A 27039-nucleotide genomic window follows, 5' to 3' on the forward strand; every position below is an offset into this window, starting at 1 on the left:
AGGGGCCCGGGCCGCCCCGCCCCGCCGCTGGGCAGGGGGGGCCGCCGCCGCCGCTAAGTTGACTTGTCCGGTGCTGGCCGGCGCCCCCTGCAGCTCCCGGCCCGGCCTGGCGGGGAGGGCCTGGCGGCTGCCGGCCGGAGGGGAACTGTACCGAGCGCGCTAAGGCGGCTTTTATATGTCTGTGGGGACGGGCACACCTGGCGCTGGGTGTTTTATATGGGGTGTTATACAGAAATATAGGAAATACGGCTTTGCCCTAGCTGATGCCCTTACTGTTCCCTTTGAGAGCAAGGTGGAAAGTTAGTAGCTATAGTCTCTCCAGCAACTGGCTTTTTTTTTTTTTTTTTAATTATTATTGCTCATATTTTTAGTTGTGCACACACCGGTTTTGTTTGGGTTTGGTTTTTTTTTTTTCCTTATTTCAGTGGAGGTGCAGACCACCGTAGCAAATGGGAAGGAGGCACTTTCAGATGCGGTTACACGTTACGCTAAAATCCTGAAATCCTGAGTTTTGTGGCAAGAGGCACTCCTCCCTCGTCTCCCTCCTCCAGGCTCCCCACCACATGTGCCTGAGCTCGCAGTCCTGAAGGTGCGTGTTAAATTCAGCTGCTTGAGTGATTGTTTGGGGGTTTTCTCCCCTAGGGATAAGCTTCTGCCAGAGCAGCCCCCTGAACTGACTTGCTGTACCTTCATCACTCGGCCTGATCCAGGGGAAGAGGCGAGGGGATGTACCTTGGGAGGAAGAAGAAAGGGCAGGACCATCCCTTCCAGCGGCTGTTTGCTGTTAGATCAGCTTAGCTACACCTTCATTTTATTACTTACTTATTTTTTATTGACCACTTAGGGAGACTGTTTGGCATTTGAGAGGTTGAAAGTTACAGCGTGACATCAATAGAGTTTGTCTAGCTGTGCTTTGCCAGTAGCTATTGGAACTAGTCTAAGGCTCTTATTGCTGCTTCTTTTCAGTTCCTTTCAAAATCTTAACAAAACCAAAACCCCAAACAAAACCAACAAAACAAAACGAAACAAACCCCCAGACAGCTCAGAAACAGTCTTTTGCTCCCCACAGTTGAATGTATATCTGTAATTCTCTTCCCGAATTGCAAAAAATCATATTCCTGTGGGAAAACATGAACGGTGCACTGATTTTATGTGCAGGGTTGCTGGAATTAGGATTTTCTTCTCAATCCGTCTGCTAACCCAGGTTCTCCTTACACCCTTTCACTTACAGGAGAATACTTCTGTACTGGGTTATGGAGATGAGATTTGAGGTTGGGGTAACTGTTTCAGAGAGCTTAAAAGCTTTTTGTTGGCCATTGTTATTTGCTTACACATTCGTTCAAATTAGTTTTCCATTATATTTGTCCTTACATGCCAGTACGTCACAGATTTTGCATTGCTGAAAATGGCTTGAAAAGATGAAGGATTGATGGCGATGACTTACAGAGACTGAAATGGAGTAAGCAGTAGTTTTACAGTTTGGTTCCAGAGCGACGACATAATTCCTCCTTCCTTTCCCCTCTTGAATACAGGCAGTACACCTATAATTTGGGAATGGCTAAATGAGAATCTATTCCTAATTTCAGCATCAGTTAGATATTTGAGAATGTCAGAACAGCAAATGTTTACATTGCCATGCTTTGCTCTTGCTATCAGTACTCCATACTTTATCACAAGTGGTTTGTACTTCTCACAAAGGAACTGTTTCTGTTCAGCAGATTAAGGTGAATTCATTGTATTTGTTTGCATTGTATAGCTTTGATTCTGAAGCAAACTTTATGAGTATTTTAAAAAAGCCCCCAAACCTTGGAATAATCAAGCACTGCTCTGTCACACCCTTGCACTACATAAAGGACTACGCAGATCTGATGTAAACTATCAAATTTTCGAAGTTATAGTGTTCACTCAGTTGTCAGTTCAGAACATTTTATCTTAGTTACAGAAGTACTTTATTTCTTCCCCTCTGACAGAGTCTTACCCTGCTTGCATCAAAAGTCAGTAGCAGTTTAGTTTTTGACTGCCATGTTAGGAGCGTAAGGAATTGTCTGTAGAAATGTATAATAATTAATTTTAAGAGGAAAAAATAATTTCCTTGTATACATAAGTGTTGTCTGCTATACCAGAGCCGAATTTAGCTTAATACAGTTTTCTAAACTTTAGAGTATTTTCAGTCTTATGTTTTAATGTTGATTTCAACCTAGAAATGCTACTCTGGTAGTGGTTTAAAAAAGTAAAAATCCCAATAGAGGGTTTCTTTGTGAAATCAATTTCAGTAAATGGCTGCAGAAGAAACAGTCTTACAATTGCAAACAAAAACCTGTCAGCATGTTACAAAGCTGGGAGCATCTACAAAGGCTGTTTCTTTTAAAGAAATTTGCCATGATGTTATAATATTTTAGCAGGGGCTGAGGACAGGCATTCACTGGGAAGAGGGATAGTCATAGTTTACAGTTTGCTGGGCTCATGAAAAGAATCTGGCCATATATATTTACTATTTCAGTGTACATGTACATTGTACCATGTGCATGCTTGGCATAAGAACAAATAACTTGTGATTTCATAATATGTATTGCTGTTAAAAACATTGACAGTTGTATTTGTGTTTCAAAGAACGTCTTCAGAATTTCTTAGTGATTAAGTATTTTTTATTGTCGGCGCCGGGTGTACGGGGGATCCTTCCACCAATCATACACACCCAGAGGGGCAGATTATCTTATATTTATATAATGAAACAATGAATATTTCATTAACGCCTATACATATTCGTTACCTGAACCCGCCTACCCTCGCTTCGTATGCTAATTAGCTTATCAGTCTTTCACGCTTGCGCAGATTCTTCCAAAAATTGTGGGCCGGGGTCTTTAGAATGTGGGCAGTGGTCTATGGGAGGAAGGCCATAGGTCTTCCTCATGGTGTACTTTTCACCTTAGGTCTCAAAAGTGATGAGTTGGCAGACTTGTAGAAATCTTTCCCAGGGTTTTTACAATACCCCTTGTAATTTTACTCAAGGCCATCCAGCTGTCCCGTTATCTCCTTGGTAGGGCAGCTTGCTTTGCAGATAAGGAGGACAGCTCCCCTTTCAGAGATTTGCAACTTTCTTGCCAGAACAGACTATATGATCTTTCAGACATTTTAACCCCCTTGTCGCTATACAATTACAAGCTTATTTATGCATTAAAATGAATATTGGTTTATGAATACAAACTTGACCATATTATTTACAGCTTATTCACATCATTTGCAAACTCTTAACGTTCTCCTTCTATGTGCAGGCAAAGAAAGCCTTGAACACGGGAACTAAAAACATTATTATGTGTTAGTAAATAAGGGTTAAATAATGGACATCAGAATGACCTCTCCCCCACCTCAGCATTGTTCTCTATAGTGGACAGAGATCTGGGTGCACCAGTGACAGATGGTCTCTTAGTGGCTATAACAAATCTGCATTTACCAAACTCGCCTCTGGCCTGTTGGGAACTGAAACTGAAAAAGTCATGCTGCTTTTCTTGTATTAGCTTCATTGGAGCTTTTTAGTCAGCTGTTTGCCAGAATTGAGCTTATGTACTCTGCTTGTACACAGACAGAATGATCTGTGGTCATCAACCATGTAAAAATGTAGCCTAGAAATTATTATGGGCAAATTTAAGTGATCAAACAGGCAAAACAGAGTGGCTTCACGTTTCGTGTTAGGGGAAACTTGGTAAATCCCAGCTGCTTTGCCACGTTCATGAACTAGATTTCAGTAATCCAAAATGTGGAGTTTTGGAAATTGTTTGTCCTTGAAACTTTTGCCTTTATTTATTTTTCCACAGTAACATTTGCATGGGTCCTTTTTAAACTTAGGAGAGTAAACCAGAGGAATCAATACGTCACAAACTTCTGTTTAAGTCTGGCAAACAGCAGCAGTGGGAGTGCAGTGCCTGTTGAGCAATGGAACGTCTTGTGATAGCCTAGTTATGAAGATTCAACAATACACAAAGCAAAGCTGTGGGCAAGAATTTCTACTAAACCATGTGATGTAAGTACGAAAAGCGGACAAGTAGTGGGGCATGTCAGTTCTGTGGTCTCTCAGGCCTGCTACAACTGAAGAACTTGTATGATCAAACCCCTGTTTTATCCAGCTGTCATTAGGCCTGATGGAAATTACATTTCCTTGTAAATTATGCTTAACTGGCAGCCTGTTCTCACCTACTGCTATCTGCCTTAAACCCACCATATATGCTCAAGCTTGAGGCAACTGTTGCGAGGAACTTCCGAGAAGTACCCATGGATCTCTAGACAAACAAGAGAAATGACAGGAGTGTGGCCTGTAAATAGCAAAATAGGTCAAATTCAGTATAGTGAAAAAAAAAAAAAAGGAAAAAATTTAATATGAAAATTGCATGGAGCAATACCTTCACAATGGCTATGAGGAAAAGGAGGAGAACGATAGACTGCAGTAAAAAAATACAGAATAGCAAACTACAAGGGGGGAGTAAATTTTTTTACAGTTTTTGTGGGTGGTGAAAAATGAGCTACAAATTTTAGCTGTGTACCTGTATTCTCATTCCTGCGTTTTATGCGTGTAATAGCTGAATGTTAACAAACTGCATCATGTAGTGTATGACAGCATGGTCTGAATCAAGAGTACAGAAGTAATCTCTGAAGTCTTGCTGTCATTCCAGTAGTACCTATAATTTCTGAAGAAAGAATGCAAATAAAGGAATGAGTCTATGAACTCTGTCAAACTTCTGAGTACAGCAGGTGCAGATGAACACATGTAGTCTTGTTAAAAAAACCTCCAGGACTGATGCACTTGCACTTTCTGTGCGTGTGCTTATCTGTCAACAAATCCAACCGTGAGGGTGAGTTCTCAACTAAATTCTTACACATTTATGGAAACAAGCAGCCTGGCAGGGGTCCCAGCTAATGCCCATGCAGACAGATAAGCTGCAGCCTGAAACCAATCGTATTAGGCGTAGTTTCATTAAGTCAATCTAGCGAAGGCAAGGTTTCCCTGTTTGTGTGGCGTGTGTTTGGCTTGGACACAGCACAGCTCCCAGAGTGGTGAGCACACTCCCATATCACGCATGTCCTATAAGGCAATCAAATTACCCACAGGTTTATGTAAGACGGTCGAGGCGTGCGTTATTTGTTGTATTTTCTCCATATAATGTTGTTTCTGTCGTATGTCAAAATTGTGACATCCCTGAACAACTGTAAAAGAACAGACCAATATAATAATTGGCAAAGAAAGTAGTTTTAACTTTTTAGCTGCTGGTTAATTATTCCTACTCCAAAACAGTCTCAGAATTTTCAAGAACTGATCCGGCAATGCACTGAAACGGCCGACAGTGGAAAGCAATCTGTAAGAAACTTAGGAAAGGAAATGCAGGGAGATATTCCTGCCTCTACTGAAATACATTAGAGACAAAGAGGTTGTGTTGGAACAGAACTATTTTGCTCAATACGAACTTTCTTAAATAAAGATGCTTGAAATGCATAAAGCCAAGGAATGAGGAAGAATAAACAAGGTTGCCATGCGATACTGGCAGGCTCACAGTTACCATGACTATTAGCAACCCCTGTCAGGGAGGGGAAGATTACTGTTCCACCGTGTCAGTGGCATTTGGGATCTGGAACAGAAGCTCTTTATTTCCGTGAGGAAAAGCCACAGAGGATTAGTTAGAAAGAAGTTTTATATCTTTTTTTTTTTTTTTTATTGGGAGATAGCAATACTATTTTGCTGGACAAGAATATATTTGCTGTGGGATAAAAAAGGTTTCATCTTCAGTCTGGTGCTCAGAAGGCAGGAGACTGCTAGAGATTGTGGGTTAATTGCTATTTCAAACTATAAACTAACTAGCTATGTATTACCAGACAGTTAGTAGATCTTTGGGAAAAGTCTCTGTCCTCATCAAAGATGGCTGGGTTTTTGAGGGGTGGCAAGGAAGGGGTGAAAAGAAGCATGTGTAGACTTGATTTGTAAAAACTATTTGAAAATAGCCTGTATTAGAGAGGAAATTTACAAAGTCCTGAACTCTTCACATCGTCATTAGTTACACTGAATTTAGCAGCTTGCAGGGTTACAGCAAGATAGGATATAGATTGTGCTTAAGTATGGACATTTGCCAAGAAAGTTAATCCATTTTTAGAGAATGCTGTTGCTTAAAGTTATCTTATTCTGGATTTAGGTTTTATGATACAGTTATATGTAGTTTTGCTGAAATAATTGTTGGCTTTCTGGACTGGTCAGTTAGTTAAGTAACAAACAAATACTTCTATGTCACTAAAGAATGATACAAGAACAGGCATGCAACAGCCAAATTAATCTGTGCTGTTGACAGGGCTCTAGTGATATTTATTAGTGATTGCAGGCTCCTCCTTCAGTACTAGGAAAAAATTGTTAAATTATGATGAGTAACTTAAGTTTTGAGGCAGTAATGTTATTTAGACTATTCACTTCTATTATTAAATTCCATTATTTCAGAATTCTTTGTGAATAATGTTTTAAAAAAAATGTTTCAAATTGAAAAGTCAATGTAATTTACAGATCCACTTTTGAAAATACATGAATTTTAACAACATTAACTAGTTTCTCCTCCTACTGGCATAAGCGTTTTTCTGCTAAAATTATTATGTTATTGTTTGTCAAAATAATTTTTTAGTCCTACCGTAGGAAGATTTTGGGTTGTAAGTTATCGGAAGAGTAAACGCCAGATTAATGTTGAAACCTGGCTTAGCCCCCAACATCAATGCTTTGTATGTTTCTGTAGTTTACAGCCACCCACTGTGTAACAATAGTACACTAAGGATATTTTTAAGGATGTTAGCGGACACATTTTTATATAGACTGTACATACATTTATCCAAAGTTTTTGTAGTCACCAACTATATCTACTTCTGGGGCTAAAACCAGTAGTCTTCAAACAGCACACAGAGGCAATACGTACATGCAAATCCTCACAGTCAGATTAACAGCATTCATTTTATTGAGGCATACATTTGGCAGGTTTAAAATCCAGTCAATTCTTAGCTCTACTGTGGCTTTGTCATTTCTTGCAGTTATAGGAGAGGCAGCAACTATTACTCTAGCATTTGTGCAGATCTGTGGTGGTGAGAATATGCTTTCTCCGCCCTCTAAGTCTCAACCTGATTATACACCACCAAAAACATCGTGCCTTTAAGGCAATCTAGGGAAACATACAGAGTCAGCAATTTTATTTCTAATTAAACTTGGTGTCACCCTTTTAAACCTAGAAGTGTCTCTGTTCTTTTCAGAATGGGTTTCAGTGTTAATGTGGAAGCAGAGTCAGTCCATACCTTGGAACTGCCAGACTCCAATGATACACCTAAAAAATTACTACTTTGGTTTTCATACATCATGAATTATAGGAATATTAGTGATCTGTTCACTTTACCTTGGAGATTAAGATATATAGAAATATGTGTACGTGTTTGTGTGTATGTGTATAATCCAATGGCAAATCCTCCCATTTATCTCAAGCGAAGTAAGGGTGATGCTCTGAATCTTCTAATACCCTGTCAGTCCTCTCACTGGTGGGATGATTTAGAGGTACACCATAAGAGCTTTCCTCACAAAGACTTGCTCTGTTGTAAAGACTCACATATTCAATAGCAGAATCATTGAAAACCATCAATATTATTGATACTAATGAAAAGCCACAAGCAGGATGAGCCGCTGTATTGTCTAAATTCTGAAAATAAGAGCAATTTAATCTGTCCCTTTTTTTTTTTGTTTTATGTATTTTAAACCTGTGTGGTAGATGAAAAATGATCTGTGGAAAAGCACTCAATTTTTAATGCTTTATGGACCAAAGGTTCCTCCAGTATAAGTCAGTTGACTGAACTGGAGCTCTCCCAGTGCCAGGCTAGGATTTGTTAATAAACGAGTAAGGTGGCTAACACACAAATGTGGTCTTTATAATGGCGCATTCAGTTTTGCTGGTTTCTGTTGTTTGTACTGTACAATAAGTAGCAATATTTGATACCGCTTATTTAGAAGGTACCGCTTGTTTAAGAACTCTGTATTAAGTATATTGAAACCTTAAGTGAGAGAATTTGCCAGAGATGGCAATGGGGACCCAAAGCAACACAAAGATTTGTATCTTTGTATTTGTACATGTCTACATACATGTACATTTGTACCCTGTAGCACAAGAGGGTGAATTTGAAATATTTGGGAAAAACCAGTGCAGTTAACGATCGTTGCTCTGCAACACTTGGCGTTGGCAGCTCCGGCCGTGCAGGGTGAGCCGCCTGCAGGTACCTGCGGCCCTCACGGAGGTCCCTCCTCGGTGAGGGGGGCCGATCCCCCTGTCTGAACCCTGAGGGCGGTTATTTAAGCGCCTAAATACTTGTAAGGGCAGGAGAGCGACCGCTTCGCCGTGTTTTGCTGAAGGAGGTGGACTGGCGGAGCCGGCCGGCCGGCCACCCGCCCTGCGCGGCCCGTGGAGCGCGGCGCTCCCGGCTGCCTGGTCTACCCCGGGAGCGGCGCTTGCCGCGGGGGGCGGGCGGGGAGGGGCAGGTAGGGCCGGGCCGCGGGGGCGAGGCGCGGCCGCGGCCCGGCCCTACCTGCGGCGGCAGGAAGGGGACGGCGCGGCGGGGCGGCGGTTCCGGGCACGTCGCGGCGGGCGCAGCTCGTTCCTCACCGCTGGGACCCCGCCGCCCGCCCCATGGCCGCTCCGCAGGACCCGCTGCCCCCAGGTGAGGCCGCCGCCGCCGCGGGGAGCCGAGGGGTGGGGGGTCTCGGAGGGGGGGTGGGGGTGGCTTCCAGGCCCCCTGCTGCCCCCAGCGGGTGCGGGGCAGGCGGGCGCGGTCCCCCCGCTTTTCGCTCCCCGGACGGGGGTGACCCGTAGCGGCGGCTTAGGGGAGCCAGGTGAGGAGCTTTGCCCCGGCTTAGATGAAAAAGTGTTTGTTAGTTGCTCCCTTCCCCCTCCGTACACGCTAATTAACCACGGTAATAATTTATCATGTGCTCTGCTGATGTGATTTAGTGCAACTTGTCTTGTCAAGCCTGCTCTAGCATTTAGCGTGCAGGTTAGCTTGCGCTTGCTAACAGCACATGCAAAAGCCATTTTCTGAAATCCCCAGGCTCCCGGTGCGCTCTTTTCCCGCACTCTTTCCCCTTGCACGGCTAATGGTGCACAGGACTTCTGGCACGGTTGCTCCCCACCTACCTGCTTGGAAAGTGGCAAAGTTTTTTGAATAGTTAACAGTAAACCAAAAAACACACAAGTGCTGGTGGACTTGGATTTTTCAGAGAACTGAATATTCTAATTTAACCGGTCCTGTTTCCTCCTCGTACTCAAATCGGAAATTCATGTGCCTCTAGTTGAAGAAGCACCGTTGTTGATCTGGGTTTAATCAAAGGGTTCATCTTAATGAACAACGTTAGCGTTGGGGTGTTCATTTTGTTTGAGTTGTGCTAAATTGTACTGTTAATGTGTATGCCCAGCCTTGGTGTGACAGAGGTCTTGCTGCATGTACGTTGAACTACGTGACTATGGTAGACCTTAACGTTTCACTTGCTACTGGTGATGCCAAGGCTATGTTGCAGGCAAAAAGTGAACACCACCTCTGCTACATGGTGCTTTGTGAACTCCCCTCCTGCTTAAAGGTCAACATGCTGAGCTCTCCAAAAGTCACCTTCAGACCTCCTTCCAGTAGTGCTGCTCCTCTTGCAGCCTGGTTATACCAGCCAGGCTCAGGCAGAAGAGCCATGGCACCACTGAGAGGCGTGCAGGTGCTGGGTGGCAGAAAGGAACCTTGAGAGCAACCGTCTTGAGAGCTTGCGTCTGCCTGGGTCAGTTTGCACGTGCTGATTTATGTCCATCCGTGTCAACTCATGCGGTTCCTGGCGGAAGTGTGGGGAAGTAAATGCAGGCCAGCAGCTTGTATGCTGTCAGTGGGGAGTGTGGTGGTAGTGATTTTTTTTTGAGGGATCCCGGATAATGTTGTTATCAAACTGTCTGTCAAAGTAATTGTGAAATCAGATGATCTGCGCTGAATAGTCAGGTGATACCTGTGTTTCCTCTTGACCTTTCAACATGCAAAACTGTGGATGTTTTACAGTGGAGAGAAACAGAGAACTTTCCTCTCTGCTGTTTTGTGCACCTGCATCCAGCTGTTTGACATGAGCTGCAGAATGCTGCGGGAGATGTGTGTGGGAGAGAGGGGACGTGGCGTTTGGGTGGGCTTATTCACAATTAAATATTAAGACTGTGATTTCCAAAATATCCGTCTACAGTCGGTGTTCAACAAAACCATGTTGAGTCATCCACAGCCCGGCATGTGGAGCCTTTATTCTTGGGTACGAATATTCATACACATACATGCCACTTAGAGCAAATGTTGGGACTTGGTAGTGCTCTATAACCTAAAAAACATGGAAAATGCTGTTCTTCATAAAGAACTAGGAAAACAAAAGGGGAAAAACTGAGGTACAGGAAAAGAAATGAACTTTTAGAATATTTGTCAGGATGGATGGTAAGCAAGAAAGATGCAAAATCACAGATTCACAGTGACTGTGTTTCTATGAGACCTAGAAAGCAGGAGGCAGTTAGAGGTACCACTCCCATCACGTCTTGTAGAGTCACCCTGGGGTCTGTCAAGTCCTTATTTCAAATGCCTGTGTTCTTGGAGTTTCTGCCATTTTTTCAGTGCTTCCCTCTGGATTGTGGAAAATAAATCACCAGTGTCACAATGTACCTTGGCCGTTATCTTGGACCTGTAACAGAAGATAGGGGATGAAGCCCTTACAATAGCTGCACTAGCCACCAAGGTTCACCAGGGCATGGACATTTTGTGGGGTCTGCTTTCAGCTACCTCAAAGTTCCCCTTATATTACAACGGCAACAAAAAGATATTTATTTTTTTTTTTAAATGCATCTAAGAATCTGTAAGGAGGAGCTGTAAGGCCTCCAGAATAAACTGACAATAAGTCACATGCTTTGCCACGGGGTTTCTTGGGTCTTTGCTGACAGTGGAGAAACAGTGAAACTGGGGATTCCTGGGCTGGCCACCTTCCCTGGAGCCTTTCTTTGGCTCCCAGTGCCGCCTCCTTTTTCAGCTGTCCTTTACAGGGCAGGCTTCTCTCTTTGCCCCAGCTCCCTTTCCAGTTCCTTCACAGCTCTCCGCTACGGTTCCCACCTGGATCCTCCGATTTTGGCCCTACTCTCATGCAGTGTCTTATGCCAGCTTATTGTATTTGCTCATCTCCCAGTCTGACTCTCAACTTCTCCACATTTGAGTTGGAGAATTTATGGCGGTTTGTGCTGGCACTTGCTATCAGGGCAGGCTTTATCCAGAACATTCTGTTGATGCCATGATTCTGGAGCAGGCATTTCATGTTCACCAAAAAGGGTGCGTGTGACAAGAATACGGGGTTTTGATTTGGGGGGGTTTCTTCTTCTGCATATGTCTTCCTAAGCTTTGTACTGCAGCGTGAACATGCTCATCTGAAATTTCATAGGCCTCTGCCTTTTTAGAGCATTCTGCGTGCAGAGGCTGTGCTCAAGCCTTGTAGATCCGACCCCTCTGATGGTTGGTGTGCCACCTGCCCGGGCAATGCGTGTGGTTTTGCTGCGGGCAGCAGCGCTGAGCAGGGCTCAGCCTGGCATTGCAGAGGGGCTGGGCACTGCCCCTGGGCACCCCGCAGCTGCTGCTGCCCTGGGGCTGCCTCACAGCGCCCGAGGGACAACAGAGCCCCGGAGGTGCTTCTGGCCCGCTGCTGCCACTTTCGTTGATACGTACTGTCTTGTGTTGCCTTATGCTTTAAGCTTGTTGTGCTGTTGTATTGAGTAGATTTGTTGGAGGAGGTTCCAAAGTGAACAATTATGCTACATTTAAGTTGGTTAGCGTAGTATGTGTGCAATTTCTGGGCTGGTTTGGGGCTCAGTGTTTGTACTGCGCATTTTGTGATTAATTTCTGGGGCTGTGTTCTAAATGCACTTGTTTCCATGCTTGGGAGAAGGTAATCACCAAATGTTGATTCGATCACCTCTTACTGGTTGCAGCTGAAAACATTTAATGTATACTTGTAGTAAGTTTAGGGACTTCTAGAATGAGAGTGGCAGGGAGGGGGTAAAAATCCTACTACATAATTTAAAATGCTTTTCAGGTTTTGAAAGTGTGATAGTTGCCAACAGAAGAGATTACTCGAGAAAAGGGCAGGGTGGTGTTTAATTACGGGAGTGGTTTTGTGAATCCTGACTTCTGTGTGAGATTTGTTTCAGATTCTCTGTGTACTTTTTGTAAGTACCCTGCTATTATTTGTTAATTTAGCCATTGATGCAGAGCAGTTGACATTTAATGATTCACCTGCAAGTGCTTTGACAATTTATTTTTGTATCCTTTTCCTGTTAATATAATTGAAGTTTATGATTCTATTGTATGCAAATAATTAGTTTACCTCAACGTTTTTTTATTAGGTTTTGTACTACGATCTGCTGGTTATTATAGTATTAATTTTTGTTGTAGCGGGTATGTTTACTGTTTGAATTATTGCTTTGAAGAAAAAACGGAGTGTTGTCACTAGGAGAACAAAATTGGCTTTTAGCATATTTACTGGATTGCTGTATTGTTTTGTGATTATTTTTTTCCCCAGAAAATAATTGTGAATTTTCATTTAAGTCTATCTTTTGTTTGCTTAGCATTGGGTTTCCTTGTTGCATGTAGCTTCTCATCTATGTGCTAGTAGCTCTGACATTTTCTAGTTTGTCATGTATTCTTGTGGAAATGTAATTTGACACAACGCATGTAGTGGCTGCATAGTTGTGCTTTATCTTGGTCAGACAAAGAAGCAAAATATAAATTGCCAGACAGAAATATTTTGAGGATTACGCAGTGACAAAGCTTTCTTATTTCCAGCAGATCATGCAGCAAAAGAGCCGGTGGAGGATACAGATCCAAGCACTCTTTCCTTGACGATGGTACGTGTGTTTCTGGTCTGATACAGTTCAAGTCGTTGTATCTCTCTACAGTAGTGTAGTGCAGGAGTGAGGTGAAACACTGAGGGATGTTAACTCAGACTGTGAGTTTTGCTTGTCTGTAAGATTGTGTAAACAGATGTTAATTTACCGACCTTGTGCCATTGAAGTGTAAGTGAAAATACCAATAGGTAAATAAGCTGAAGTGGATGGCATCAGCTGAGCTGTCCATGGGATAGCCTCTAGAGGCTATGACGGTACCGTTTTTTTAATGTAAAAAAGCCCCGACAACCAAGACTGGTGCTGACATTCTTCTGTCTGTATGGGTTGGAAGAATAAGAAAACCCACCTAGGACTTAAAATTTCAGTTGTACTAAGTTGTTGTTCCTTCCTGTACCTATTTTGTCTGACGAGTCAAAGTCATGGCAAGGTAAGACCAAAGAGCAGTGCCCTTCCAGCAGGCATGGGTGAACCTCAGGAGAGACCAGCTGGTGTGCTCCAGTGCTTGCTGGCAGAGATAACACCGTTTATGACAAGGTTTTTGTCTTGGGATATCTTAGGATATTAGACATGCCAGTCTTATGCTGAGACAGGAGTATATCAGCTAAAAGTAACGTGAAATTCTGTGAAGTGTGAAGAGTTTTTCTTTTTAATGTTGCTGTGGATTGTTTATGTTGGGGAAAAGTTACAGTGCCGTAAATTAGAGAAGATCTAATGTAGTTACAAATTCATTTTATTTTGTGTTTTATTTAATGGATGGCAAGTAGAGCAAGCTATTGCTTTGCCTTGGTGTTTTCTTCTCATTTTGAAGCTTTGCAACAGGTAGTCAGCAGCAAACTCTGAAAATGTTACTGGTACTTTAAATGCTGATCCTTCACTGGGATCGGTTATTGCAGTCTGTGTACATGCATTTGTGTTAGCAGGTTTTAGTAAAAGATACAGACTTTGTTTTTGTGGACTGCCTAAATTAGATGCTCTGTTTTGCTAAGGGCAGGTTTTTTAAAAGATGAGGGAAAGTTGCTATGTCTGAGACAAATTTAAGTTTGCTTATCGCCCCCCCCCCCCTCCATTAAATAAAGATGCCTTTTAATCTGTTTGCTTGGTTACAGCATCTATAAAAGGCACACCTACTTTTAGTTAGGGGTAGTGGTCATAGGGAAAGCAATAGGTTTCAGGTATAATAGTAAGTTATAACATGCGTGGAAATGAGCAGCTATTCCATTAAACTCAGTAATAATAGTTTTCTATATGTCTCAATCAGCTTTTTAATTTTGGAACAGAAGGGAAAAATATTTTTTTCCCTCAGTACAGTGACATTTTAGTAAAAGCTTGTATCTGCTAAAAGTGCTTTTGAAGTCACCTCTCTTCCTCCTCGTATGCGTTACCTTTTTCATATTATTTTGAATTTAAGTGGCAAAACTTCTTTCCTGATCTCTGCTCTTCCACTAAAAAGTAATACCTTGAGAAAAAACACAGCAAAGCAGCAATCTTTTATTACTCTTGGATGTGCTAATCAGTAGTGTTAGTAGCATCTCAGTTCCCACATAAGAGTCTTACTATATATGTGGTTGTAGACAGATGAACTAGTAGCAATTCAAGAGATTCAGCTGTGATTGTGCAGTTCTGTATACTCTTTTCTCCAGCACGATTACACTAAAAATATATAAAAAAATCTGTGTCTCTTGCCTTTTTGTGACAGACTGAAAAATATCCTGTCCAAGACACGGGAGTACCTAAAGGTGAGTGTTGTGAATTCTGTCTGTTCAGGTGTCGTAGATCTGTGGTGTTATGTGCAGTAAAACCACAGGTGTTATCGAACAGATTGAAATACGTTTACTTTTTGCTAGATGTTAATGTTTTTAATGTAGTGTCTTCTGCATTTTTAAGGTCAGTTTGCTGTGTTATCTATTGCTTCTGTAATTTCTTTCCAAAGTTTAGTTAACTAAAAGTCAGTCTAAAACTCATGAGAAGATCTTGGCTCTCAATCTGAAAGGAAAATACTGTGTGGCCATTGAAAAACAGTGTTCAGAGAACAGGTGGTAGAGACATGATAATGTTAGAGGGTGGTTTTGAAAAGATTACCAGTGCCTTCAGGCTATCAGAAATATAATCTGGAAATATCTCCAAGGTCTCTTGCCACTGATTGCATTCCCAGCCCTATAACCAAATAACTCATGCCGTCTTTTACTTTCAGCAGGTATTAATTGTTAAAGGAGAAATTCACACAGATGTGGGCACCACTAGGGTTGCTTTAATCACAACTCAGAGTTGGGCCACCACCTCAGTGACTGGCAGAGAACAGAGATACAGCAGAGCTTACATACACTATACCAAATCATTAGTCCATGTCTAAAGTTTTCAGGAGTTTCCTGTGGTCTTGTCAGTTCTCCGAATCCATCACCTGACCCATCCCAGCTGATTCATCTGTTCGGTTCCAGTCTGCCTCCGTTCCAAGCCCCTCCTCAGATCACGATCTTCTTTCCACCTGCTTTCACTCACACAATCCTTCAAGTGCACTTAAGTCTTTGAACAAGCAATTCCTGTTTATCTATGTTATTTTTTTTAATGTTGACATCTGCGTTTCAGAAAGCACCTGTGTAGACAAATTGATCATCTATAGTTTTTCTGTTCTCCTACTGATCAACTTGACTGGGTTTTAAACCAGCCTTGGATTAGGGCTGTGCAAGGGCCGAGGCCTGGTTATGCCAGTTAGCAACTTCAGCGATTTAAATTTCTTAATTCAAACTACATTTTCTTTAACATTAATACCATCTACTTGGGAACTTAATACAGGTCCGCCGCACAAATTCCTGCCTCTTCTCACTGAACATGGGGTGAGGGAGTACAGATTCTATATTGCAGCAAAGTAAAATACTTGGATTACAGAGCGTGAATGTCCCCTTTATGGTTTCCTTTACATATGGGGTGTTGGGATTTTGGGGTTTTTTTTTGTCATCCCAGGCTTCGCTGTTGGCTTTTGCCCAGGGGATGCACTGGCAGGGCCTCAGCTGTGGAGCGCTCTGCAGGTTGCACGCTCTGCATCGTGTGTCGCGCAGCAGGTCTGCGGTGGGGACAGACGCAGGAAACTCTGCAGAAGCTGGTTGCAATGGAAACTTCTGCTGAGGGGTGTGTGCCATATACCGCTGGGGTTAAAGGAAGGTTAGAGACTATTTTGGGGGCTTGAGGGAGCCAGCCAGAGGAAATGAATGCTTCTCAGCAGTGCTGTTTAGTAGGGGAGGAGAATGTTGGATGGATGCAACTGGAGATCGTAAACTGCTTTCTGTTTATTTGCAGGCAGGTAGTTTATTCCTTCAAAATTGTTTATTAACACTCTGTTACATTCTTTTCCATGTCCTCGTTTTTAGTGCATCCATGATGTTAGATCCTCCTCAAAATTAATCAGATAAATTCCTAAATGTCAGATTTGTCAAAGTTGTTTGAAACCTGAGTTTGCCTGTTTTAAAAGCATTTAATTTAAAATGGAAAGCTGAGAGGAAGTAGAAATTCCAGCACTTTCTGTAGAAAGGAAGTGAACTCGAGTTTTTTAATTTTAGTTTCTGCTTCCTTTTGCTAAAAATATGTAAGTACTAATATAGCTTGACATGTCCCCTTTGGAGTTGAAAGTGGTGTGAATACCTCTTAATACTCTGTTCATTTCTGTGATTTATTTTTTTTCTGAGAATGACTTTTCATAACTATTTCTACAAATACATGGACTAGAAATATGAATCTTTGAGCTAAAAAGTGTTACAGATGTGCAGGTTGGATTGTGTGTAATGCAAAATTACGTTTGCTTCAGATTTAATGCTTGAATAGACAGTACATTGGTGGTGGTGGAGGGGTTGTTCGGTTGCTTTTATAGGTCAATTAATGTACTGTTTTGGGGCCATAATTTATTAGAATTCTTAGTACCCTCTACCAATTCTGAATTAAAGATGAGTTGAGGGAACTTCTCATCTTGCAGGACTAGGCTTAAAGTTTACATCAAGTTTTGATTATAATTCTACCTCCACTGAAATACAGAACAAAAGTCACACATAAGGTTTCCACAGAAATGAAGTGCAATTTTGGTGACCATACTCTGCATTTTCAGCCAGACTCTGTCTTTGTTATTGTTGCTGTTGCCTGCGGTCCTACAGTCATAAAGAATAAAGATGATCCGTACTAAACATATGTCCTGCAGGGGGGTGGAATACTATATAAAACCAGAAAAAGAGGAAAGTAGTGATTTGGGGTTTTTTTCTTGCAAGTGTACGGATGAATTCTTTGATTCAGATCAATTTCTTGAGTCAAATAACAAAAAGAAGACATATTTCCTTATCTGATGATTCATAAAGATAATAGCTGTTCTTTAATGAGATCTTACCACTAAACAAACAGCAAGGGGAAATGTACCAGCACTACAAATGTAGTCACCACCACGGAGAGTCTTTGGGTGTAAAAACACGTAGAACACAAGCTCTATGGTTGGGTCATGAGGATCTTTTTCATTATGCAGAGTGAAATTTGTTTGCACAAGGTTCACGAAGGGCTTATGTATCCCTTGAACCCCTTTTTGAGGGCTGAAATGAAGCTTGTACTGTGCTGGGGAATATTGTGCTTTTCAGTGGACTCCCAGTGCAGCTGATAAACACACTTTGAAATGGGTTATTTCAGTGGTTCAGGAAACTCCTCTATAGCAGAGATAAGTAGTATGAGCCTAATTCGCAAAAGGGGCAGAATGAAAGGTAAATATTTGTGTAGTATATATTTCAACAATTACTACAATTGTGATGAGAAAAACAAAGTAAAAATTATAGTGACTTTTGACAATCGTCTTCAGCTTACTTTGATGTCTTAGTTCAGTTAATGTTCTTCCGGCAGTTTTCTGAAAGAGCGTGACTCTTGCTTCAAAAATAGTGTGTTTGTTTAAAAAGCAACTGCTATGCTAATATCTGATCTCTGCAAGGATTATTTTTCCCTGCGCAGTCATGCTCTGCATGATTGTTGCACTCTCTGCCAATTTAATAGTTTTTTTTTTTAATCCAGCATTTCCTGGTGACTGATCATCATAAGGAGTTAAATTTCGTATGCTAGACACCTGTAATTTATGTTTGATAGTCTTGCTATTTAAATTTGTGTTTGGGGTGGAAAACCAGTGTTTAACAGTCTTTGTCTTAGATGAGGAGTACCTAGCAGATCAAGTTACGTTGGAAATTGCATCTGTGAACATCAAGACCCTTACATCAGATTCTGGCCTAATCCAACAGGTAAGAAAAATGATACCCGAATGTGAACTAGGTCATTGCTGTTGATTAAATAAGTATGTTAATAAATAAATATAGTTTCAGGCTGTATCTGGAGAGCACAGATTTACTCAGTAAAACAGACCAGAAATAGGCTCTCTTTCCAAGGGTTCCATGAACTGAGCTTTTGTGGAGGAGAGCAAAAGAAAGGTTGTTCAATCATTAACGTGTACTTTGTAGTTGAGATACATTTTGATCAGCATGTAGATGCTCAGAAGAAGAGCTGACAAAGAGTTAGGGCTTTGTCACGCATGCTCTCCCCTCTTCCTACTGGAAATAGAGCCAGGGCAGAGAATAAGTGAAGAAGTAAGGAATCCTAGGTTTTGGACTCCTTGTGTTTTGCCCTGGGGGAGAGGCATTTGACAGTTCTTTTTTGACTTTGGGACACTGCTTTTCCCGTAGTGGAAGCACGCACCACCAATCTTAACAGCGCCATAGGGCAGGCAATGCTGAGTGACTCCCATGCCCCATGGTTACCATCTTTCAAGTGAATGTTATTTGCTGAATTTCAAATTGATTCTCTTTGGGTTGAGGAGAAAACCTGGAGAAGAGAAATGAATGAACATTTTCCAGCAAGACAAAGAATTAAAAGGCTTCCTTATCCCAGAATCCCAGCTGAATTTCATCAGAAACGAACAAGGGTTTGGTATGTGTTTCACAGATGGTGTCAATGGTTCTATAGAGCTGGAAAACTTTCTGCTTATTTTCAGACTGTGCGTGGGTTTATGGCTTTGATTAGACCTGTAGAGGTTGATTGGATTTTAATTATGGGCAAAAAATATTCTTTCATAATACCTTCATTTCATGGGTAGTAATGCTTCGTTGTCTTATTGCAATTACATTATAAGAAAATGATCTTGAGTACATCTCAGCGCATCTGACTTCATAAAAGTGGTTTTAGCTGATCAGTAAAAATAAGAATTTGAAAACAGATTTATGGCACAGGCAAGTAGGCCAGTTTGTACTTTTTGCAGTACTAGCCACTTGTATTTTTTTAGCACAGGACATGAGTATAATGACATCTCTTAAAAAGCATTTAGATATTAGCTTTTACAGTATGGTTTGAACTTTCATGAATTCATAGTCTCGGAAATGTTACTGAAGCTTAGGACAGCAATGTAGCTATTGCAAACAAAGTGAACAGTATCAACTTTTCCCTCACCTCCCCCCCCCCCCCCCCCCCCCCTTTTGTTTTTATTTACTTGTTTCTTTTGAATCAGATCTCTGGGGAGGCTGAGCTGCGATGGGCTGGCTCCTTCTCCCAATGAGTTACCCTTCCAGGGATTTGCTCCTCAAGGCTCAGTAATAATGCTCTACCTTTCAAAGGAATTTGTGGGAATGGAGACAACGACTATAATCAGGATCTCCAGATTTAATTTACTTGAACTTTGGGTGCTCACATGTTGCCATGAAGGCCAAGTTCATCTTTAAAAAGCTCTGTCCCGAGAAAGCTTACGCGGTGTCAGTGGAAAAGTAAACTACTAGAAGATAATGGCGAGGATTGTTCTGCTGCCAGCAGCACGTGCAGTGTTAGATCTCTCTTGAGCAGAGGGCAGACATTTTGTGGGGTGAATTGATGCTGCGTGTGTGATCTTGCAGTTTTCGGGGAATAAAGAAATGCTGAGAACAGCATGCAAATTTTTCCTTTCCTAACAAAGTCTTTAAATATTTTGGAGATAGCTTGCTTTCTTTGTAATCGGACTGTGAATGTATGCGTGTTCACCACATCAACTGAAACTGGCTATGTTCTATTTTTAGTAGGTTTCTTAGTGAAGAAGGTGTAGCAGGTAGGAATAGAGTATCTTATTACACTGTATTGTTACCCAGTTGACCTGCGTTTGCGTGCACAGCCTGCGAAATGTTAAGGAGCCTCCCGTTATGGTTTTGGAAGATGACGCAGTACAAAAAAATCAACAATACTTCATTGCAGCTATCTAAGGGGAAAATCCCCTTCTGCTTTCATCTTTAAGTCCTCGACAGAAGAAAGCTGTTTCACCTGGCTCCGCACCTGTGTAGTTAAAGTGAGGGCAGCTGCAGCTTCCCGCAGGATTAAGGTGCTGTCCTTCCAGTTTGTAGATGTTGCTCTCTAAATAGTAGAATTGAAATACTGCAACATGTGTTGCAGTCTCAAGCTGCGAAGTAATTTCATTATGTTTAATTAGCAGGCAAAAAGCTACTGAGGGAATGTTGACTTCAAACAGGAGGAGGGTTACACGTGAGACAGCAGAAAATTTCAAGTCCACCTGTTGCCTAGAAAAGTTTCGTATGTGTGTAAAGAAGTTTGTTAAAAAAAAAAAACAAAAACAACAAAAAACTCCAACAACAAACCAAAAAAAAAAGAGGCTCTTCCACTTTTCCTAGATCAATGAAACAATCCCTTACTGCTGCATGTTACAGGCAGAAATCTTGCTTTTTTTTTCATTACAAAGCATTTAAAAAAATCTTTTAATCAAACCATGTGAATTGTTGAACAGCTGTTGAGGGTTTAAGAACAAATTACCTGAAAGATGTAACCCCATAGCATGTAATTAATAAAGATTACGTTGTTCAGTGGATATAACCAACAGGACAGTTTTGTGAGCCAGTGCATGAAAATGCTGCCTGAAAAGACTGCAGATTGTCAGTAATCCCTCAAAACCAGATATATTCCCTGTCTGACTTTACAGGTAGCTCGGGATTCTTTTGAGTAATCTCTTGCCACTTGTAGATCAGCCAAATAGTTATTCTGATGTTCAAATACATTGTTTTGATTTATATTTGTTTTCTGCTTTGTAGCCAGAAGACAAAGACACACAAAACCACAGTGACGAATCACTCTCCGGTAATATGTCAGCTTTTACTGCTCTGTATATTTTATTCCTAGATTTTCTTTGAAAGTACTTTATTAAAAGCTGCTGTTTGTCGTAACCAAGATCTGCTTGAGTAATGGATGCTTCTGGAGCTCATTTCACTACCAGTGTCATTTACAGCCTCTTTGTTCTGAGGGGTCGGTGATCAATAATGCAGACCATACGAAATGTGTAAGCAGTGTTTTTCCAACACATGTAGTGCGTCCACCTTTGGAAGAAATCTGTAAACAGCTATTGGGAGAGAGCAGGAGTTGGCAGTAGGCTCTGGGGGCTTATCCCATAATTGTATAAGCTCTGCTGGGGGTGGGGTGTATGTGTGTGATACGCAGCCCTGTTAATCTAGCAGCGAACAACTGAGAATTTCCTGTTAGTAAAGAAGCCTGTCCTATCATGTAGCATTAGGTTCATGCAATTAAGTGGGTAGGTCGTCGTCTGCTCATCAGTATCTAACACAGGGCATCTTAGAAAAGCCAGGATTCCTTATAATGCTTTTGATAGTCTGCGCAGAGTATAGCACAAGAAGCAGGTTGGTTTAGTTTTGTTTACCTGTAACTGTGCCCTGTGTCCTCTTTACCCCTTCTTCCCTGCTTCTATTGGAGGATGAAACTTACTCTGGCACCCTTGCAAAGCAAAAAGAAGATGAAATTCAGATAGGGTGCTCTCCTGCCCTTTGAGCTCAGCCAGAACCTTGGATTATATTCGTTTTCCCTTGTTTGTATAAGTGAATCTTGCTATGAGTGAAGCCAGCAAGGTTTGTCTCACTCCAACAAGAGTTTAGAGTGCACAAGAAGAACAGAGTTGTTAACATATATATTTCTGTGAAGAACAGCTGCAAAGCCTGTGGAATACCTGTGAGCAAAGATGTCACCAGAACGTGTTTCCCCTTAACAGAGAATCTAAGCATTTGTATGAAGTTATGTGTCTGCAGCAGTGTTGTTGCTGCACGTCCTAACTTGTTGAAAACTTCAGAAGTTGTCTCTGGCCTGCTAAAAAAGCAAGCTGGTGAGCAGTGTTACAAAAATAACAATAGCCTGTTCTTCCCCTAAAAACAAAAACCAAAGTGCATGCAGAAGCTACGTTCAGCTCACAATTTGATGGTCTTTCTGGAATTTTCACACGATCTGACAATAATTACTGCAAATGGGGGGAAAAAAAAACCCCAAACTAACCAAAACCACCCCAACCTTAACAGATGCTGTTGTCTGTATGAGTAGGTGTCAGTGAGTACCAGATTCGCCCTTAGCCAGAGATACGGTTCAGATCTCTTAGACCAGCACTGATCCAGCACTTGTAAATTGTGTCTCACTGTTTTCTGTTGGTTTTAATCAATCTTTTGATTAGTATCAGTTTTCTTATTGTAGTGTCCCTTTTTCAAGAGTTTCATCCCAAGTAGGACCAGTTGCTTCCCTATTCCAAGCTGTACAATGAAGCTGGAGGGAGGGCAGAAGCTTTAAAAAGTGCTTCTGGGCTGCATCCATTATCTGCTACTCTTTGGAGATAACAAATTCTTGTCCTCCAAAGGAGAGAGGGAGAGTTAAGGTCCTGTCTGCAGCCAAAATGCTCAGACAGTGCCCTACACCACTGCAGTGTTAAAGGTCTTGGTATTAGTGTTTAACTAGAACTAGTTTCTACATGTTTTTACAAGTTATTAATATATAATATAGTGTGATAGCACCACATTGTTCACAGTGTTGGGGAGATACTGACTGTTGTGTGTGGGAAAGCTCTAAATGGCAATTTTCGGTATTCGATGCAGATCTTAGGACTTGGTATTTTTATTTTTCTCACACATGGAGGAGTATGCACTTCATTCCTTTCCATAATGTACATTTAAAATAGGCTTTCATTTTAGAACACGGACAGCTTTTATTGTAAGAGCCCTTACAAAGCATAGGAACATTTTCTTTTTCATTGTGTTGAAGTACTAGATGTTAGTTGTGTTTGCAGCTAGATGTGTCAGCAGATATTCTCCTGGTGCAAATACTTCATGTTGTTATGAAGGCATGTTATGAAGCTCAGAAGTGCAAAACCTTTTCCTTCATCCTACAACACATGTATACAAGATGCATATAATGCACACATAATCTTGTCTGTGATTTAAGCAGAGGTTGTGGCAGATTTGAGGAAGCATCGTAGTTCCTAAAAACAAAAAAGGAGAATATCCTAGCTCACACACTGGATTGAATTGCATGCCTTTTCTGTAAAAGTGTAAGTATGGTATTTTCAAAATTCCTGTCCTTTTGATTGTAGCCACTGAGCGTATTGAAGAGAGAAGTCTTAGAAAGTTAATTTCGTGAGTACTTCATAAGGAATGGCATTACGTGTCACTATTCTGACTTTTCCGGAAACTATTCACAGGAACATAATAGTCTTCAACCCTTTGTGCTTTTAACTTTTTGTTCCTGGTGAAACCACAGAAGTAGATCCTAACTTCTCTGCATGTCATGGTTTTCATTGCAGATCTCAAGAAAACCTGCAAGGAAAATGGCACCTGCTCCTTGTGCTTATTCCGCGCACCGACCATCAGTGACATGCTCAATGATGAGGACTTGTTGTACACAGTGAGGCTAAAGCTGGATCCCTGCCACCCAACAGTGAAAAACTGGAGAAATTTAGCAAGCAAGTGGGGGATGACTTATGATGAATTGTGTTTCCTTGAGCAGAAGCCCCAAAGCCCCACCTTGGAGTTCTTGCTACGGAATAGTGACCGGACTGTGGAGCAGCTAATTGATCTCTGTAAATTTTATAAAAGAATTGATGTTGTGAAAGTGCTGCTGAAATGGGTGGAGGAGGAATGGCCCAAGAGAGGGAACAGAACTTACCAGAATGACTTCTAGGTCAAAGAAAGTTGTTAGTCCGTACGTTTTTAATGCTGGGACTAGCTGCCATTAGTACATGGGAAGTTTCTCTTGCAAGAAAGAGCGAGCTTGTACTGATGGTTTATATACTGTGTAAGCTTTAAGCGCTGTATACACGTACATATATGTTCTGTGCCCTCAGGGTTGCAAAGATAACCTTCCAAAACTAGATGGAATCATGCAGGTTGTGTTCTTGGGTCTACAGATGCCTTCAGTTTCTTTGCTGCTGTTTGTAGGCTTCCTAAGCAGAAGAGGAATGAAAAAAAAACCCAAAACCAGACCACTGGTTTTACTGCAGCAGCTGTGAACCATGTCAATTGTGTGCTGTTGCTGCTGTGAAATCCACAATTAGAAGGCAAGTCTCTTGGCCTTTCTGGCAGCCCTTCCACAAATTAATGTGTTCTACGTAGTAGATGATGATGAGTTTTTATTTTTCTTCCTTTTTTAAATTTTTTTAAACGTTTTATGACACTGTTTTTGGTGCAGGAACACGTGAGTGTTCCAAGCAGCGGTTTGGATTTGCATGTTGCAATTAATTCAATGTTTCAACATCACATTCAGACAAAGTAAGCTTTAAATCTCTTTTGTAAACAAGAATAGGTGTGAAACAAAACAATTCATTACATACTACTACATCGTAGGGCATATACGTGCTATAGAAGAAATCTTGCAATTTGGAGAGATGTTCCAGCCCATAACCACTAGGGACCAAAAAAAATCCCCTGAAAATGCTTTATGTTTAAAATAACTTTTGAAAGTTTTGAAGACAATATGTACTCTGAGTGCAATTATCTGTTCATGTCAGATGCCTCTTGCTTTGCAGTGTGAGGTGACAGCTAATGCCTCCCCCAGGGTGTCTCCTTAGGATGGAGCGTATCTTCCCTTTTCACAGACTGCGGTTTTCTTTACAGTCCTGTGGGCTGACCTACTTTCTGTCCCACACCAACGCAGTTGCACACTTGTGTGAAGCTAGCACAAGTTTATGTGTTGGTTAAAGCCACTTTAATGGGAAATTAACAGGTGAATTCATCTACAGTCCAGGTGGATGGTTATTAAAGCACTTACGGTGGTTTAGACTGACTTTTCTCAAAGAACTTTGATACTCTGAATTATGCTCTTTACATTTTAAGTATTTTAGGAATTGGTCTTTTTCCTGCCATTCTTCTGTGTTCTAATTTTTTTTTTTAAAAAAAAAAACCTCCTGAAAAATCAGTTATATGCTATATTAAGTACTTTTATAGCTATAACGCCACATGCAAATACGTTGTATCTTAAAAATACTTCTAGTTGTTACCCTTGCTAAAAGCATCTCGGACAATACTAATATGTACATAGGTGTATATACCAAAGCACTGGTGAACAGTATGTCAAGATGTGGGGCAAAACTAGAATGGGGTACAGGTTTACTTTTCTCCAGTAGAAATAACTAAGTAGCAAAGCTGAGGGAAATCTAATGCTGTATACTGAGTTTCTAACTGTAAGAGAATGAAAAGGGACCTCTAGTAATACTATACTAAAGATACTGAGTGATATGGTTACAGAGGAGCTAGGAGTAAAGACTTAACATTTTCAATGTCGGGAACTAGTTCTGGGGTGACATTAAATTAGCTTTATTTTGGTGACTTCGAGAAGCTGAAGATCTAGTTTCAAGGTGAAAAGGCTGACCTAAATTTGAGGTTTGAATTAATTTTTTTTAGAAAGCTTGTGGAAGGCTGGAGTTTGTAATAACTTTTTTTTTTTTTGGTAGGCATTCCTCAGTAAAGCTGCTACTTTTTGGAACAGTAAGGTTTCTAGCCATATTTCGTAAAGATGAAATTGTACTGCTGTATCTCGTTGGGGATGCGGTTTAAATGTTTCGTGTTCCTCTTCGAGGAATGGGGGCTTCCCGATAGGTGTTGGCCAACTCTGACTTTTGCAAATCATCTTTTATCTTTAGTTAGGAGTTCTAGAATCAGCTTTGAGGACTGCTGCTGTGGCTGGGCTGTCCGTTCTTTTCAGTTCCTACAGAGGCATCCACTGCATATGTGGGAACAGTCCATAATGCAGCTTGTCCAGCATAATGCCCCATGCCTTGGGTCTCCTATATATATATATGTGTGACTTAGGATCACGTGCTTGTGTGCCACGTTGTTCTTCTGAATGATGAGTGCTGGCATGTATGCCAGCAGCTTTTCTCTCCCATAAAGTCCCGCAGCTATATGTGTGTGATATTGTAGCATGCTGTCCTTTGGTAGGTGCAGTCCCAGCAAGGAGCTGGCACCCTCACCTAAGACTCACAAGGGGAATATGAAATGATGCAGCAGCATTCCTGAATCGAGATGTTCAACTGAAATCTACCCCTTTTTTTTCCTGTTTTCTGGCTAAAACTTGTAAAATTTTGAAGAAACACTGTTGTCTTGTGGAAGTGAATTCTAATCCCTTGAAACTCTTGAAAACTCCACGTCAGCTGCAAGGATTCATGTCTGATGGAAATAAAGCTGCTTCTGGGAGGTCATAGGTGGATTCTGTATAAATTTTCAGCACTGAGAGTTGAAAATGTTAGCTTTAAACTTCATCATACACTGAATTACTCGTTAGTATACTTGAAATACTTTTCCTCTTTGTATAGCATGAATTGAGATGTACACACTTTTTTAGTTTTATATCTGTTTACAAGATAATGGGTCTGAGTGTTCAGTTTATTCTTATATCTTGTTATAATGTATACTATTTTTAGAAGAAATATAGATTGTCAATTTTTGACTTTATTGTATTTGGTTTTATTTACAGCTAGGAAAACAGGTGTTTTCCTTCTCACCAGTTGCCTTGGAACCAGAGAACTATCAACTAGTGCTGTGAAAAAAAACCATCTTATATAGAAGATTCATGGTGTCTTAAAGCATCTATGTTTGCAACAGATACTGCTGTTCAAGAAAGGAAGATGCACTTTTTTTATCTTTTCCATACAAAAAATGCATTAATTTCTGTAAGATGATGAGCAAAGCTGTTTATTTAAAAACTTGCAGTGGAGTTACTAACTATAGAGAGGTATGCGGCCTACACTGGGTGAAGTCTTCCTGAATTAATAACCAATCTGATAATGAAGGTTAGAGAATCTAGCTGTGCTAGGCTACCAGTT

The 27039-nt window shown here is 41.1% G+C and overlaps 1 protein-coding gene across 5 annotated transcripts; it reads left to right on the top strand.

The window, feature by feature from the left end:
- Nucleotides 1-35: 35 nt before the first annotated feature.
- On the top strand, nucleotides 36-26663 carry EDARADD (EDAR associated death domain). 5 transcript variants are annotated; one of them, XM_040598275.1, is made up of 7 exons: nucleotides 36-299; nucleotides 426-589; nucleotides 12871-12932; nucleotides 14629-14668; nucleotides 18090-18178; nucleotides 20990-21035; nucleotides 23524-26663. In XM_040598275.1, exons 3-7 carry the CDS (start codon nucleotides 12930-12932, stop codon nucleotides 23898-23900), a joined length of 555 nt encoding a protein of 184 aa, XP_040454209.1. In that variant the 5' UTR covers nucleotides 36-299; nucleotides 426-589; nucleotides 12871-12929; the 3' UTR covers nucleotides 23901-26663. The 5 variants fall into 5 exon arrangements, 4 of the variants coding, with proteins under 4 accessions (XP_040454209.1, XP_040454208.1, XP_040454206.1 ...); XR_005828460.1 differs by lacking the exons at nucleotides 36-299; nucleotides 426-589 and adding an exon at nucleotides 8621-8706 and having other exon boundaries at nucleotides 23524-24487; nucleotides 25669-26663; XM_040598274.1 differs by having other exon boundaries at nucleotides 36-589; nucleotides 12874-12932.
- Nucleotides 26664-27039: the final 376 nt, after the last annotated feature.

This window comes from Falco naumanni, chromosome 6 (assembly GCF_017639655.2).
Source record: "Falco naumanni isolate bFalNau1 chromosome 6, bFalNau1.pat, whole genome shotgun sequence".
Taxonomy (NCBI): Eukaryota; Metazoa; Chordata; class Aves; order Falconiformes; family Falconidae; genus Falco; species Falco naumanni.